At 40.9% G+C, this 16950-nt stretch overlaps 2 protein-coding genes across 2 annotated transcripts in view; both read right to left on the reverse strand.

Annotated features, from left to right (window-relative positions):
- Nucleotides 1-11059: 11059 nt before the first annotated feature.
- Nucleotides 11060-14787, reverse strand: LOC144466929 (uncharacterized). The gene is made up of 3 exons (XM_078174865.1): nt 14390-14787; nt 12867-13038; nt 11060-12296 (listed from the first exon to the last, which is right to left on the reverse strand). Exons 1-2 carry the CDS (start codon nt 14679-14681, stop codon nt 12881-12883), a joined length of 450 nt encoding a protein of 149 aa, XP_078030991.1. The 5' UTR covers nt 14682-14787; the 3' UTR covers nt 11060-12296; nt 12867-12880.
- A 23-nt stretch (nt 14788-14810) lies between these two features.
- Nucleotides 14811-16950, reverse strand: part of ak7b (adenylate kinase 7b) — a 39571-nt gene continuing 37431 nt past the window's right edge. Inside the window, exon 19 of the mRNA XM_078174864.1 lies at nt 14811-14936. The gene's annotated coding sequence lies outside the window, so the exon portion shown is untranslated. The remainder of the gene's footprint in view (nt 14937-16950) is intronic.

The following is a 16950-nucleotide window of genomic DNA, read 5'->3' on the forward strand; positions in this document are numbered from 1 at the left end:
AAAAAATTGAACAAAAAAAATTTTGGAACAATATGTTTTGTGTTTTTATTTTGTATAATATCATGAAAAAACATGTCTGATTTTTATATAATTGTCTTTAAAGACAATTTAAATAATATTATCAATTACTATGGCTGTTACGACTTATATAACCTTTAAACTTCAGTTGTATAGTTTTTAGGGATACGAAGCATTTTACGATTCTCCAAGAAGTTACATTAAAAAAGCAACAATACCAATGTAGGGACTGGCAGACAATTTCTATTCCACAGTTCAAAGGTTTATGAAGTGGACAGCTGTATCACAGTTGGAGTGATCTCCACAAGATGGTCTCAAGTTTGTACAGTTTTGTATATCAACATCACAATACCTAAAGGAAAACAAAATAAAGGGAACTTTACTGTTAACATCTTATGTGTATTAAGTCACCAAAATTCTGGACTATATACAGTACAGGCCAAAAGTTTGGACACACCTTCTCATTCAATGCGTTTTCTTTATTTTCATGACTATTTACATTGTAGATTCTCACTGAAGGCATCAAAACTATGAATGAACACATGTGGAGTTATGTACTTAACAAAAAAAGGTTAAATAACTGAAAACATGTTTTATATTCTAGTTTCTTCAAAATAGCCACCCTTTGCTCTGATTACTGCTTTGCACACTCTTGGCATTCTCTCCATGAGCTTCAAGAGGTAGTCACCTGAAATGCTTTTCCAACAGTCTTGAAGGAGTTCCCAGAGGTGTTTAGCACTTGTTGGCCCCTTTGCCTTCACTCTGCGGTCCAGCTCACCCCAAACCATCTCGATTGGGTTCAGGTCCGGTGACTGTGGAGGCCAGGTCATCTGCCGCAGCACTCCATCACTCTCCTTCTTGGTCAAATAGCCCTTACACAGCCTGGAGGTGTGTTTGGGGTCATTGTCCTGTTGAAAAATAAATGATCGTCCAACTAAACGCAAACCGGATGGGATGGCATGTCGCTGCAGGATGCTGTGGTAGCCATGCTGGTTCAGTGTGCCTTCAATTTTGAATAAATCCCCAACAGTGTCACCAGCAAAACACCCCCACACCATCACACCTCCTCCTCCATGCTTCACAGTGGGAACCAGGCATGTGGAATCCATCCGTTCACCTTCTCTGCGTCTCACAAAGACACGGCGGTTGGAACCAAAGATCTCAAATTTGGACTCATCAGACCAAAGCACAGATTTCCACTGGTCTAATGTCCATTCAAATGCCCAAACAAATCTCTTCTGCTTGTTGCCTCTCCTTAGCAGTGGTTTCCTAGCAGCTATTTGACCATGAAGGCCTGATTCGCGCAGTCTCCTCTTAACAGTTGTTCTAGAGATGGGTCTGCTGCTAGAACTCTGTGTGGCATTCATCTGGTCTCTGATCTGAGCTGCTGTTAACTTGCGATTTCTGAGGCTGGTGACTTGGATGAACTTATCCTCAGAAGCAGAGGTGACTCTTGGTCTTCCTTTCCTGGGCCGGTCCTCATGTGTGCCAGTTTCGTTGTGGCGCTTGATGGTTTTTGCGACTCCACTTGGGGACACATTTAAAGTTTTTGCAATTTTCCGGACTGACTGACCTTCATTTCTTAAAGTAATGATGGCCACTCGTTTTTCTTTAGTTAGCTGATTGGTTCTTGCCATAATATGAATTTTAACAGTTGTCCAATAGGGCTGTCGGCTGTGTATTGACCTGACTTCTGCACAACACAACTGATGGTCCCAACCCCATTGATAAAGCAAGAAATTCCACTAATTAACCCTGATAAGGCACACCTGTGAAGTGGAAACCATTTCAGGTGACTACCTCTTGAAGCTCATGGAGAGAATGCCAAGAGTGTGCAAAGCAGTAATCAGAGCAAAGGGTGGCTATTTTGAAGAAACTAGAATATAAAATATGTTTTCAGTTATTTCACTTTTTTTTGTTAAGTACATAACTCCACATGTGTTCATTCATAGTTTTGATGCCTTCAGTGAGAATCTACAATGTAAATAGTCATGAAAATAAAGAAAACGCATTGAATGAGAAGGCGTGTCCAAACTTTTGGCCTGTACTGTATATATATATATATATATATATATATATGTATATATTCATGTATTGGCTGCCGGGCCAGTGAAAATGTAAGAGGAGCCAATAAAATCCTGAGGAGAAAAATGTTATGTTGGACACTGCTTTTAAAGAGTCCTGCATTGAAGTTTACATTGTGCTCACATTGTGCATTTACCCATAATCTGGCCATGGTCAGCCTGAATGTATGACTGAGTATGTATGCATGAGTTTTGATTCAGTCTTGCTCTGTATTGCAGTAGCAGTGTATTTTCAGGTGAAGGCTCTCAAACAGCCATACATTTATTTAATCCTAATAACCATCCTCTTCCCCTCCCCAGGCTTCTACCCAAAGAAAAGCAAAACGCTGCCGCTCCTAACCTTGACACCTGCCACAGTTCCGTGCAGCCGTTTTGATAAATTTACATTAAAAGAGGTGAGGCGTCTGGCGGCGGAATCTGCTTTCCACTGCCTTTAATCAATGAAAACGTTTTTGTGGGCCTCCGGAGAGCGAGTGGAGCCGAAGATAAATATTGGCAGAAAAGAAAAACGTGTCGTCCTCCCCAATCGAGGGGGACATAATGATATTCAAAAGGAGACCCCCTGCCGAGATGCAAGGCAAACTGTTCCTAAGCAACAAAACACATTTTCCCTCTCCGAGTGCTCAGAACGAGGCTGGTGGCAGGATTTTTGGGGAGGTGTGTGTGTGTGTGTGTGTGTGTGTGTGTGTGCATGTGTTTGGGGCACTAACAACTTAAACCAGCAGTTTGGTGTATGTGTTATTCTGTCTCTAAAAAAGTGTGTCTTTGTCTTTTTGGGTATGAGTTTGTACTTTTAAGACTGTGTAGGTGTAAGTGTAGGTGTGTGTGTGTGTGTGTGTGTGTGTGTGTGTGTGTGTGTGTGTGAGACCGTCAGCCAGGTTGTCAATGTTTGTCAGTTCTGTATGTGTGAGCATGCATGTGTCTGCTTGATTCTGTGTGTGTGTGTGTGTGTGTGTGTGTGGATTAAGGGGTGTTAGGGAACAGTGACCGGCATCAGTGAGAGTGGATTCTGTCCAGATGCTGCCACACACTTACATACATGGCTTACTACAGATGATGGCTTCTATTACTTATGATGAAGGAACATATATCATCTGAAGCAACATGTTAAAGGTTCTCACTGCCATGTGATGTGGTCCTGTCGAAGTATAAAGGCAACTGGTCAGTTCATTAATAAATACAACACCACATTCCACTGATGTTCAGTTAAGTGATTACTGAGATGATCTAAGGAGTAGAGCTACTGGATTAAACTGAGCAAAAAGAAAAATACACATTGGGCCTCTTGCAAGAAGCAAGATACGAACAAATTTTCTCTTATTTTTGTTCGCAACCACAATTTCTATTGACTTTGTTATATCATATGAAACGTTCGAAGAAAACCTTGGATTATTACACTTCAGGGCTAAATAAAAATACCGTTGGTCCATTGATCCCAATTACTGTAATTTCAGTGACTATGCATCCCTCTGCTGACCAGTAGTGGAATTTAACAAGTACTGTACTAAAGTACAAATTTGCCATTTTCTACTTCTACTCCACCACACTTCAGATGGAAATATTGTACTTTTTACTCCACTACAGTTATTTGAAAACCTTAGTTATTTTACAAATTAAGATTTTTGCCCAGAAACCATATAAAAATATACAAGTGCAGCTGAAATGATTACTTGATTGATAAGACAATTCATTGGCAACTATTTTGATAGTCATTTAAGTTATTTTTCATATAATGATGAAATGCATGTCATGGTGCCAGCTTCTTAACTATGAGGACCTGCTGCTTTGTGTTTGAATTATTTTAACCATTCATTCATTTTCTTTTTCAAAGATATTTTTTGGGGCGTTGTTGCCTTTAATTGATAGGACAGCTAAGTGCGAGGGGGGGGGAGAGAGAGAGGGAATGACATGCAGCAAGGGGCCACAGGCTGGAGTCGAACCCGGGCCGCTGAGGCAACAGCCTTGTACATGGAGCGCCTGCTCTATCCACCAAGCCACCGATGCCCCCATTCATTCATTTTCATTCATTTTCTGTAACCACTTGTCCATGTCTGCATCTGGACTGCAGTGAGGAAGCCAGAGTACCTGGAGAAAACCCACGCTGACACAGGGAGAATGTACAAACTCCACACAGAAAGGCTACCCCACCCCAGGGTTTGATCCAGGAACCCTCTTGCTGTGAGGCGACAATGCTAACCACCACCTCTCATACTCTGAGCCAGAAATCTCTAGCCTGGTAAGACCATCCTCATAACGTGAGCTCAGCATTCTGTTTCACTCAAATGAAAAGTTTACTCAGACTTCACATGGATCCAACACACGACTCCAGGGGAAAGTCCCAGGCAAAAATATATTTTTTGTGACCCATCCACCACCCCAACCTGCCTCCTTAAAAGCATATGGGACTGCTTCCTTGTTTACTTCCGTCAGCGCATTGGTCATGTGATTGCAGCCTTTCAAGATACATGGATTATGTCTGAATTTGGGTGCACTGCTTTTCACAGGAAAATGTACAAAACAGTTGTGAGAATAGCCTGATTTACAGTAAGTTAGACTCTAGACAACCTCTGCGTCACATACATAAAATCAAACAGATCTGAGCAAACACTTCATCAATTGGTTAGTTTTTAGCCAACTAAAAAACATCTAATTTATATCAGTTTAAGTGTACACTATATTAAGAATATTTTCACCGCTTTACCTTGCAGTCCGACAGCCTTTTCTGACCAAGAATTAAAGCCATAATATCAAATATCATACCACCAGACTCCATTGACAGAAACAGTAATTCTACTCAGCAGAACACTGGAGTTGCTCAGCCCCGACAAATTAAACATTAAATAAGCACAGCAGAAACATAGGTTGGACTGCAGTGTTTAATTATCTTCTAACATCACAGTTACAGCTAAAATTCACGACAGAAATCAACAAGTTTGCAGATTTTACATATCTCCGCAACTGAAATAAACTAGAAGTGGTTGTTGTTAGTGTGATTTCATGGTGATTTGGCCTGTATTACACAAACCTACTGTGTAGAAATATATACTCTTTCTCTCCCTCCAATGTTTTGTCCCAAAAGGGGGATCCAAGTCTATCACCCCTTTTATTATTATTGTTATTATTATCAATGTCATCATATTTTTTATTGTTCATTTCTTATTTTCCTTTCTTGTATTTTATGTTGTTGTTCTGTGTTCTCTCTCCCTTTCTTACCTGATCTGTAGGCATTGTTGGGTGTTCTCTCTAGGTTTTTTAAATCACCATGATTTTTTTTCCTTTCCCCATATTTTTTATTATTTTATCCGCATTTTAATTATTAATATTTTATATTACATTGCCTTTTTTTGGCTGATGTTTTTATCCAAATTGACCTTTTTTGATTGCACTCAACCATGTGGGTACAACCCAAAAAATTGCAACAATCAAGCAAGTTCATCAACTTCATTGAATACGCTTAACTACTTTGAGTGCGATGTTCTTGTTGTGGCGAGCTAGACCTTTGTTAGTACAGCGCTCATTTGTTTTCCTACACACTGAGCCTTTCCTTTTCTTTCTCTCTTTCTCCTTTGTTTCCCATTCTCCTCCTCTCGTCCCATCCCTCCAGACTTGCGTTCAGAAGCCTAGAGCGTCTGGAGGCTGTTCAGGATGGGAGATGGGATGTGTCCTTCCACTGACCAGCCTCCTCTCAAGAGTCTGGGGTGCGGCCATAACATGTGCAATAACCCCATTCACCTTGACTGTATATATTCTGTTTGTGTAAATTTTGTTTACAATATACAGTACAGGCCAAAAGTTTGGACACACCTTCTCATTCAATGCGTTTTCTTTATTTTCATGACTATTTACATTGTAGATTCTCACTGAAGGCATCAAAACTATGAATGAACACATGTGGAGTTATGTACTTAACAAAAAAAGGTGAAATAACTGAAAACATGTTTTATATTCTAGTTTCTTCAAAATAGCCACCCTTTGCTCTGATTACTGCTTTGCACACTCTTGGCATTCTCTCCATGAGCTTCAAGAGGTAGTCACCTGAAATGCTTTTCCAACAGTCTTGAAGGAGTTCCCAGAGGTGTTTAGCACTTGTTGGCCCCTTTGCCTTCACTCTGCGGTCCAGCTCACCCCAAACCATCTCAATTGGGTTCAGGTCTGGTGACTGTGGAGGCCAGGTCATCTGCCGCAGCACTCCATCACTCTCCTTCTTGGTCAAATAGCCCTTACACAGCCTGGAGGTGTGTTTGGGGTCATTGTCCTGTAGAAAAATAAATGATCGTCCAACTAAACGCAAACCGGATGGGATGGCATGTCGCTGCAGGATGCTGTGGTAGCCATGCTGGTTCAGTGTGCCTTCAATTTTGAATAAATCCCCAACAGTGTCACCAGCAAAACACCCCCACACCATCACACTTCCTCCTCCATGCTTCACAGTGGGAACCAGGCATGTGGAATCCATCCGTTCACCTTTTCTGCGTCTCACAAAGACACGGCGGTTGGAACCAAAGATCTCAAATTTGGACTCATCAGACCAAAACACAGATTTCCACTGGTCTAATGTCCATTCCTTGTGTTTCTTGGCCCAAACAAATCTCTTCTGCTTGTTGCCTCTCCTTAGCAGTGGTTTCCTAGCAGCTATTTGACCATGAAGGCCTGATTGGCGCAGTCTCCTCTTAACAGTTGTTCTAGAGATGGGTCTGCTGCTAGAACTCTGTGTGGCATTCATCTGGTCTCTGATCTGAGCTGCTGTTAACTTGCGATTTCTGAGGCTGGTGACTCGGATGAACTTATCCTCAGAAGCAGAGGTGACTCTTGGTCTTCCTTTCCTGGGTCGGTCCTCATGTGTGCCAGTTTCGTTGTAGCGCTTGATGGTTTTTGCGACTCCACTTGGGGACACATTTAAAGTTTTTGCAATTTTCCGGACTGACTGACCTTCATTTCTTAAAGTAATGATGGCCACTCGTTTTTCTTTAGTTAGCTGATTGGTTCTTGCCATAATATGAATTTTAACAGTTGTCCAATAGGGCTGTCGGCTGTGTATTAACCTGACTTCTGCACAACACAACTGATGGTCCCAACCCCATTGATAAAGCAAGAAATTCCACTAATTAACCCTGATAAGGCACACCTGTGAAGTGGAAACCATTTCAGGTGACTACCTCTTGAAGCTCATGGAGAGAATGCCAAGAGTGTGCAAAGCAGTAATCAGAGCAAAGGGTGGCTATTTTGAAGAAACTAGAATATAAAACATGTTTTCAGTTATTTCACCTTTTTTTGTTAAGTACATAACTCCACATGTGTTCATTCATAGTTTTGATGCCTTCAGTGAGAATCTACAATGTAAATAGTCATGAAAATAAAGAAAACGCATTGAATGAGAAGGTGTGTCCAAACTTTTGGCCTGTACTGTATATGTGTGTGTATATATATATATATATATATATATATATATTATTTACATTTATGTTTGTTAATAATTCCTGTTTATTTAACTATATATTTGTAAATATTGTTTAAATTTCTTATATTTTCACGTATCTTTCCTCTCTTGCAAGGAGCACCTGTAACATAAATAATTTCCCCTCGGAGATCAATAAAGTATTTCTGATTCTGATTCTGATTCTGATTCTGACCAGCCTCCTCTCAAGAGTCTGGGGTGCGGCCAGACCAGCATTTCATCTACATGAATGAATGAATGAAAAATCAGGGCTATGACCCCTCCACTATCCACAGCCCCAAGAAATAAGGGTGACGGTGGTAATGATAATGGTAGTATAATTAATGTTGTCGCTATAGTTACTTTTATTAGAACTGTGTATATATGTATATACATTTATTTCTTTTTCCCCTTTTCTTCTCAGACTTATCTATTATTCTTCATTTTGATCAATATTTTTCCTTTTTTATTGTCATTTCTTCTCCCTCCTTTTCCATCTTTAATTTATGTCTTTTTTTCTGACAATTACTCTACCTAACTGACAATCTACATATAGATTCACGGTACCCATACTTGTAAATGAACAGGAGAGCTTGCCCTCCTTCACACAGTATCTTTTGTTCCCCCAGTCTTAATCTATACCATAGAGGCCTGGGTCCAGTTGTTCAGATATCACTCCCATCTGAATTTAATACTTTTAGTATATTTTGGTGCTAATACTTATGTACTTATACTGAAGTCAAATTTAACTGGGGCAGCTGTGGCTCAGTAGGTACAGTGGGTTGTCCACTGACTGGAAAATCTGTAGTTCGATCCCCCCAATGTGGTAGAAAAAAAGTGCTTTGAGAGGTCAAAAGACTAGAAAGGTGCTGTGCAAGTGCAGCTCCATTTACCTGTAACAGTATTTCTACAATGCGTTAATACTACCTCTACTAAATTTAAAGCTCTGAGAATTTCCTTCGCCACTGTGAACAAACATGGGCGTTCACAGGGTGTTAATAATATCCTACAGAGGCGCACAGCTTTACACAGGTAGTCTACATGTACATTCTGTACTTCCAGTCCATGCTGCCATTAACTATAAGCTGGATGTCCATGTGGACCTCAATGAATTATGTTTCAAAACACTGGATCCTACACTTCCCGTAATGCATCTATTAAGAGAAAAGAATATTTCAGCCTCGGTTTTTCAGCCAACATGGACGAGGAGCCCTTAGGTGCTCAGAAAGAAAGAAAGTTACAGATGTGTTAACAAATGGACCTTACAGGAAGATTCAAACTAAGGTAATCCGCTGTGATGACATTATCAGGGTTATTTTCCCCTCCAGAGCCACAGGAAATATTGTACTACTGTTCTTACAGAGGAATAGCTCCATTGTGGGTGACCTTAACGGACAGTGAGTTTATCATATAGGATGTCCACAGAGGTTGTAAAGGGACGATTAATCAAGGCACACTTTTAAGAAATAAGAAAATGTCTGTCTGCAGCTGCTCTGATGTATGAGAGACTCAGTTCATGAGAGCTTTTCCACTTTTTGTCAAACTTAGTTTCTGCTGTGTTGTGAAGTGCTGAGCTGCAGGAAGTCCATCATTTTATTCATTCACATTACCCAACTTCACCTGCCTTTTGTTCATCCACAGCTGGCCAGAGTTCAGTGTAGATGGTTGCTACCTTACATCCTAAATTGTACATTTACTACAAGCAATAAAAACATCTCATCACAGATTGTTGAGAGCTTAAGAGCACAGAGAAATCCCATAATAATCACCTTTTCAGTGAGAGTGAGCCACTCCTGACGGCTAATAGATGATCTAAGACTGCCACCTGGTGGCACAAGACTGCTAGTAAAACACTGGGGCGACTGGGGCATGTGTCAGCTCTAGAAATGAAATCAAACCAGACCAGGAGTTTAGCGGAAGTCTCGTCTAAAGGTCAAAGGTCATATTTGGCTTGGAGCATCCTGCTTCCAAAGGTTATGTCTCTGAAAACTGAAAACATGTTTTGAAATCCTGCTGAGAAAACATTTGGAACACAGACATTGTGTTGCATTGTTGATAGTGATATTGATATTTTATTAATTTATTAGTGATGGTGACTTTAATTTTAAATTCTCACAGAGAGCTCTGAGCTCCGAGTCAGGAGGTGGCATGGAAAGAGTCACAGAGGGCAGGGATGGACGATTCAGAGACAAATGCCCAACCTGAAGTGTTACTACCCCATACATTTTAAGATGTGGCCTCTCACTCTCTCTCACACTCTCTCTCTCTCTCTCTCTCTCTCTCTCTCACACACACACACACACACACACACACACACACACTGTGAACACAGTTACGAAACAAAGAACAAAAGAAACTGACTTAAATGTGCATTTTAATAAAGTGATAATGAGCTAACATATAGCTATCATAGGAAGCTTTATTTTGTGATTTTGATGCAGGAACTACAGAAACTGAACCAACAGGGACTGTTAACGCATCTGCTTATCTGGAATAGGTACAGCTTATGTGTTTACACTTCCTGCTGAGATCAAATTAAGGAGAAAGGGAAAATATAGCCAGTGCATTTATCATAGCTTTTTAAAGAAGACAAAATGCAAATTAACATGAAGCTATCAGTGGCAAGGGTGCATGTTGCTGGTACTATCTCAGCTCAGTTCAATACTCAATATCCTTAGCATATATATATGTATGTATGTATATATATGTATATAGCATTCAGCAACTTGAAGGAGCCCAACTATCAAATATGGGAGAATTAGTTATGTGCGGTAAACATTTTTTTCTTAATTACAGGAAAATAAAAACAGACGTTACACAGATTACAACATGACATGACAATAACTATAGTCTCACAAACAAAAGAAATAGAATTATACAGAGTTAAATGGAAAAAAGAAAGGACATAATTAAGTTAGGCGAAACACATCAGCAATTCAAATAATTAAGACAGGTAGACATTGACAGGTAGAGCGTAATTATAGTTCCCTATAGTTCCACTCCTTACTAGAGTAAGTATTTTTCAAGAATCGTTCATTTTTGTGATAAAAGCACCAAATTTGCTGCTTTCTTGCGTCATCTACCTTGGTGCAGGTGCTGGTTCTGTCAAAGAGAAGTATGACAAACCTCTCAATAATGCTCATTGTATCATCTGGGATGTCCTTTGGTCCAATTGCCAGTGTCAGTAGTGTATCTGTCAGTTCTGGCAGCGACTTCCATGTTGACCATGCTGCCTTCTTTCCGGCAGCGACTTCCATGTTGACCATGCTGCCTTCTTTCCATGTCCAGCAAAGCTGGATACGGTGTCACAGCCTGTCAAGTCAAAGCATGGAACATTGGAAGATATATATCCAGTTAGTGACCTCCCGCCTGTGTATATATTGAAGTGTCTAACATAAAGTTGTGCTGAGGAGAAATAAAAAGCACTTCCTGGTTCAGAATTCATCTTGTTGTATTATTCTTGTATTTGACAAACCTCAGCTCACCAAAATATATTTTCATAGTTCAATGAAATTAAAAAAAATGTTTTAAAATGTGTATTTAATGTTTTTATGTTCATATGACAATTAAATGCTCAAACAACAAAAAAAGTTATGTTAAACTAACATAAAATGACCCTGATAAATAATAATAACAATAATAATAATAATAATAATAATAATAATAATAATAATAATGAGAAGTGGATAATAATGAGCAGCAGTGAATGAAAATGAGCAGTGGATAAAGGGAGCACATCTAGTGCAAGTGATTGTATGTGCAAAACAGCAGACAGCTGTGGTGTCCATAAAGTGTCCATAGTGTCAATAAAGTGTCCATAGTGTCTATAAAGTGTCCATGGTGCAGTTTACTGTGAGCAGTGCTGGTTATGTAGCCTGACAGCAGCAGACAGGAAGAACCTGTGATAGTGTTCCTTCACACACTTTGGGTGAATCAGTCTATCGCTGAAGGAGCTCTCCAGAACTTTTATCTCCTCCTGCAGAGGATGGGAGTCATTAGTCCTCAGAGATGACAGCTTGGTTGTCATCCTCCTTTCTCCCACCACCTGCACAGAGTCCAGAGAGCATCCCAGGACAGAGCTGGCCTTCTTGATCAGCTTGTCCAGTCTCTTCCTATCTGCAGCCGAGACGCTGCTGCCCCAGCAGACCACTCCGTAAAAGATGGCTGATGCCACCACAGTGTCAAAGAAGGTCTTCAGGAGTGCCCCCTGCACTCCAAAAGACCTGAGCCGCCTCAGCAGGTAGAGTCTGCTTTGGCCTTTCCTGTACAGTGCTGTTATGTGATTAGTACAGTCCAGTTTATTGTTAAGATGAACACCCAGGTACTTATAAGATGTCACCATCTCAATGTCCTTTCCGTGGATGTTCACCGGTGTTGGGGGAAGGAGTCTGCGCCAGCTCTTTGGTTTTACCCGCGTTGATCTGAAGGTGGTTCCTCAGGCACCAGTCCACAAAGTCCTGGTTCAGTTCTCTGTACTCCCTGTTGTCCCCATCTGTGATGAGGCTGACTACGGCAGAGTCGTCAGAGAACTTCTGCAGATGACAGGTGGGGGTGTGGTATGAAAAGTCTGCAGTGTAGAGGGTGAAGAGGAACAGTGCCAGCACTGTCCCCTGCGGGGCCCCTGTACTGCAGACAACCAAGTCCAATACACAATCCTGGGTCCTGACATACTGCAGCCGGTCTGTGAAGTAGTCCAGGATCCAGGATGTGAGCTGATTAGCCACCCCTATGTGCTCCAGTTTGTCCCTCAGAAGTGCAGGCTGTATGGTGTTGGATTTAACACAGGTTATATTGTTAATTAACTTTAAATACTGAGCACAGTGCTTATTGTTTATAATTATATAGGTTAATATTAACTAATGCATTTACCCTACAACTATTTTACATATGATTGTTAGTGTGTATGTTTTTTGTCTGCTGCTTTGAATGTAAAATATTGTATGCATTAGTCTATACATCTATTCTTTTACTAACAAATAGGCCGATTTATTGCAAAAAGTCACTGTCTATTTATAGCCAGTTATCACAGTGTGGTGTGGGGTTAAGATGTTCTGCATTCGAAACTTACAACTTAAAAAGACCATGCCAATGTGTTTCCAAGTTTAGTACATTTACTCTGTAGACAGTAAATGTAAAATATTAATTTGAAAAGTATTAACTGCAGCTGTTAGACAAACATAACATATTTAAAACACATAACAAGACAACAACAAAAGTCCATAATAACAATATGTCAATAAATAAACAAGACTTATTTTGCAGGTTATTGCTATAGGAACAAATGCCTTTTTAGTCAGTTGGTTCTAATCTAGACGTAGATGAACACAAACCTGTTAAGCATGTCTCACAACACATCATTAATGAGTGCTTGGAAGACGGCTGAGGCGTTGGTTAAGCTGAATCGTATGACCAAATACTCGAAGTGGCCGAGTGGGGTGTTGAAAGCCATCTTCCACTCATCTCCCTCCTTGATCCTGATGAGGTGATAGGCGTTGCGGAGATCTAGTTTAGAGAAAACAGTGGATTGGTGCAGGGGACCAAAAGCGGAATCTACGTATAAGTGGAAGTAGGTACTTATTTTTGACAGTTATATCGTTAAGGCCCCTGTAGTCTATGCATGGACGCAAAGATTTGTCCGTCTTCTCAACGAAGAAAAACCTGCCCCAACAGGTGAGGAGGAAGGACGGATGAGACCTGCAGCTAGGGAGTCTGTGATGTACTGCTCCATGGACTCTTTTTCAGGCTTGGCTAAATTGTAAAGCATTCTAGATGGAAGAGGGGCGCCAGGGAGTAACTCAATAGAACAATCATAGGGTTGATGAGGAGGCAGTGAGAGGGCTCTGTCTTTGTTGAACACCTCCTGGAGGTCGTGATAAACTGGGGGAATGTTAGACAAGTCTATGGGTTTGGGTGGCACTGGAGGTGAAAGGACACTAGAGGGGGTAGCTAACTGTAAACAATGAGAGTGGCAAAATGTACTGCAATTGGTGATGGGTGATGTGGACCAGTCAATATGGGGGTTATGTAATTTGAGCCAGGGGAGACCGAGGACTACAGGAGATGCAGGTAAGAATAACAAATAGCGAAATGACTTCATGGTGGTTACCTGAGAACTGGAGGGACAGGGGAGCAGTACGGTGAGTGAATCAGAATCAGAATCAGAATCAGAAATACTTTATTGATCCCTGAGGGGAAATTATTTATGTTACATGAGTGACATGAGCAAGTAACTGTCCATTAAGGGCAAGAACATCTCTTGGCTCAGGGAGAGTCTCTGTGTGCACATTTGCATGAGAACACAGTTCAGAGTCAATAAAATTGTCATCGGCTCCACAGTAAACTAGAACTTCCATTGGTAAAGAGTTCTGAGGACACCTGAGAGCCGTCTCTTGTAGCCGGTTATCTAGTCAGATGGCTAGGGAAATCAGTTCCTCTAGGGACTGGGTCTCATCTCATGCAGCTAATTCGTCTTTAATATTATCTGCAAGCCCCTTAAGGAAAACACTTTGTAAAGTGGTCTCATCCCAAATGCTCTCGGCTGTGAGAATGCGGAAATCAATGGCATATTGGGAGACCGGAGCTGAGCCCTGGTGGAGGGAAAGGAGCCGATTACTGGCTTCTTTGCCCTGACCTGGGTGATCAAACACTTTCCGCATCTCACTGACAAAGGTGTGATAAGATTGAGTGATAACGGAATTACTGGAGGAGACGGCTAAAGCCCAAGAGAAAGCCCGGTCAGAAAATAAACTCATGATAAAGGCTATCTTAGATCTATCAGTAGGATAAGTCTGGGGCTGCTGATCAAACACTAGGGAACACTGGTGCAAAAACTGGCTACATGTCCCTAACTTACCTGAATACCTGGCTGAAGTGGGGATGTAGGGTTCATGGGAAAGGCTGGGTGGAGAGATGGAAGGAGCCGCAGGTGGAGCTGGTGGAGTAGAAGAGGCCTGTGGATCGACCGGAGAAGCCGAAGTGGAGATCTGGGTGATGGCCTGATCCAAGCGACCTCCAAGCTGGGAAACACTGGTGGTGAGGTTCTGAAGAGTGTCCATAATATCATGGATTACTCTTTCGAGTTGGGCAACACGAGTGCCTTGTGTCGACAAAGCTTGCCATAATCTATCTGTCTCTGCAGGGTCCATGTTTTGGCCAGATTATTCTGTTAGGTTTTAAGTTTTGGTGTTTGGATCCTAAAATGCAGAGACAGAGGCAAGGACAGTTCTTGGGGCGTTTATTGAAAGAATACTGTCTCAAAGAAAAAAGGCAAGAGGCTGGAGGTGGTGGCTGAGGGCTGACTGGCGTTGCAGGTGACGTGGAAAATTGTCCAGGAGATCCACAGAGGCGGAGCACCAGAAAAACAGTAGCACTGGAGACTGCAGGCAAGGCACACTGGAAAACTATACACAGGAAAAAAATCTAAATAAATAACAAAAACTCAGAGAAGCTCACGTAAGTCACAAGAAGCTCTGGTGAACAAGGGAATCATCGGGGACTCATAGTTACCAACTACAACAGGATAATCTGGCACAGGGAGAAAAAACAGAAAGAGGGAGGGGGAAAAGAGCACAGAACAACCCCAAACACAAAACCAAACACCAAAACAAACATCACTATGACAGAGACTGCCTGAAACAGACAGTCTTGGTCTGCTTCCATACTGGTGGGGTTTGGCTGCGGTGTCAATTTAAGTAAACTAACTACAGGATTTTGTGTACCACTTCATGCATTTATCAGTTTCTCATGTAGGAATGTGAATAAAACATGCCGACTGAACAGTGACTTTCCCTTACTAAAATTATGTTTATTGTCCGCCATGGCTAATGCTCCAAGTCAGTGAGGATGCTTATATGCACACTAATATTCCACTATTATTCCTGATGTGACAATATTCTGAATTCAATAGGGGTCATATAAACAGCATATTTAAAATTCCGAATTAGGGCTTTTTTCCAAATGTAGCATTTTCAGATTACGACGTGTGATATGCCACTACTGTTTGGGTTTTAGGAGCATTCTTTGGGCCTATAAATTCAGCATTCAGAATTTGCATCTCATATGCAGCAGGTTGTTTTTACTGCAGTTTGTGATACACAGCCTTTTTCTTGTTTGGGCTGGCTCTGTGCTTTGTCATGGAAACATTGTACACAAACCAACTCGCCAACAATTTGGAGGCTGTGGTAGACATGCATGCCCAAAAGAAAAGCCCACATTTCTGGTTGGAAGTAGAAACACACCCCTTCTTTTATACAATATGAAAGACTTGGATATCAACAGGTTTTTGGATATGTGCGGTATGCACTGTTGAACGAATGAAAGAGGAAGGCTGTGTTCGCATGGTCCAACAAGTTCACTGACAGTGGAAAACTTTATACAAAATGGCACAGCCAGCTCCCACCGTTATTGACGTGATGAACCACATGTTGGGGCAGGTTAATTGGAGTATGCAGGGCTTTATGTAAATGGCAGTATTAGTGGAATATTAATTTTCATTACTCATGTAAACAGCTTGATAGGAATATTGTCTTTTCTGAAACAACTGGCATATTTTGTGCATGTAGAGGTTGTCAGTTATTTATTTATAAGCTCTTTGTTATATCAACAAAAATTTAAGGTAAATGTCAGTGGCGGAATGTAACTAACTATTTACTCAAGTATTAAGTGCAGTTTTGAAGTACTTAAATTTTAAATAATTTGTGGTTTTACTCCATTACATTCCCACTCCTGCTCTTTACTCCACTACATTCATATAACAGCTACAGTTACTTGTTACTTTTAAGTATCATAGTATCTATGTTGTTAATGCTGCTAATCAGGAATAAGATTCCAGTAATAAACAGTATATAACAAAGACTGTATATAAAGATGGACAGCGCATCTCCACTTCCTTCCACTGTACAAAAATGAAGCCAAAATATCTGCGATACAGCTGCTGCCTCATTTGGAGCCAGAGTCTGCACAGTAGCTACCTCCGGGGTACAAAGTTCCTGCCCATTCACTGGTCCAAACAAAAGCAAGCAGCATCACTGATCACAAGCACACCAGGTGACACACACAGCTATCAATCAATGATGGCAAACCTCCTTTTTATAGTATCAAGTAACTAATCAAAGCCTCATCCACAATTTTTCTCCTCATGAAACTCCAATAATAGTGATTATGTAACTATTAGGAACAAATCTCCTTTTTATTCAAAGTGGTTCCAAAGAAATATTGTTAACGTTTTGTCAATTTTTTATGAACATGGCTGTATATTATCCTATGAGCTTCTTATTACGAGACACAACTTTCCAGTTCCTTTTGAAGAAATTCTGTAATCAAAGCCATTGCTTCAGGTTTTACCCATCTCAATAGAGGTCACTTATGTTTGGGTAAAGGAAACATCCCAGAAAATCCATTTGCATTACTTTGGTG

The sequence above is a fragment of the Epinephelus lanceolatus genome, chromosome 15 (assembly GCF_041903045.1).
Source record: "Epinephelus lanceolatus isolate andai-2023 chromosome 15, ASM4190304v1, whole genome shotgun sequence".
NCBI classification, from domain to species: domain Eukaryota; kingdom Metazoa; phylum Chordata; class Actinopteri; order Perciformes; family Serranidae; genus Epinephelus; species Epinephelus lanceolatus.

Bases quoted from the DNA above. Each gene is read 5' to 3' on its own strand.
- LOC144466929 (XM_078174865.1), bottom strand. From the start codon at position 14,681: ATGGACCCTGCAGAGACAGATAGATTATGGCAAGCTTTGTCGACACAA. The intron at 13,039-14,389 runs GTAAGTTAGGGA...TCTCTAAACTAG, and splicing joins CACTTCAGCCAGGTATTCAG to ATCTCCGCAACGCCTATCAC.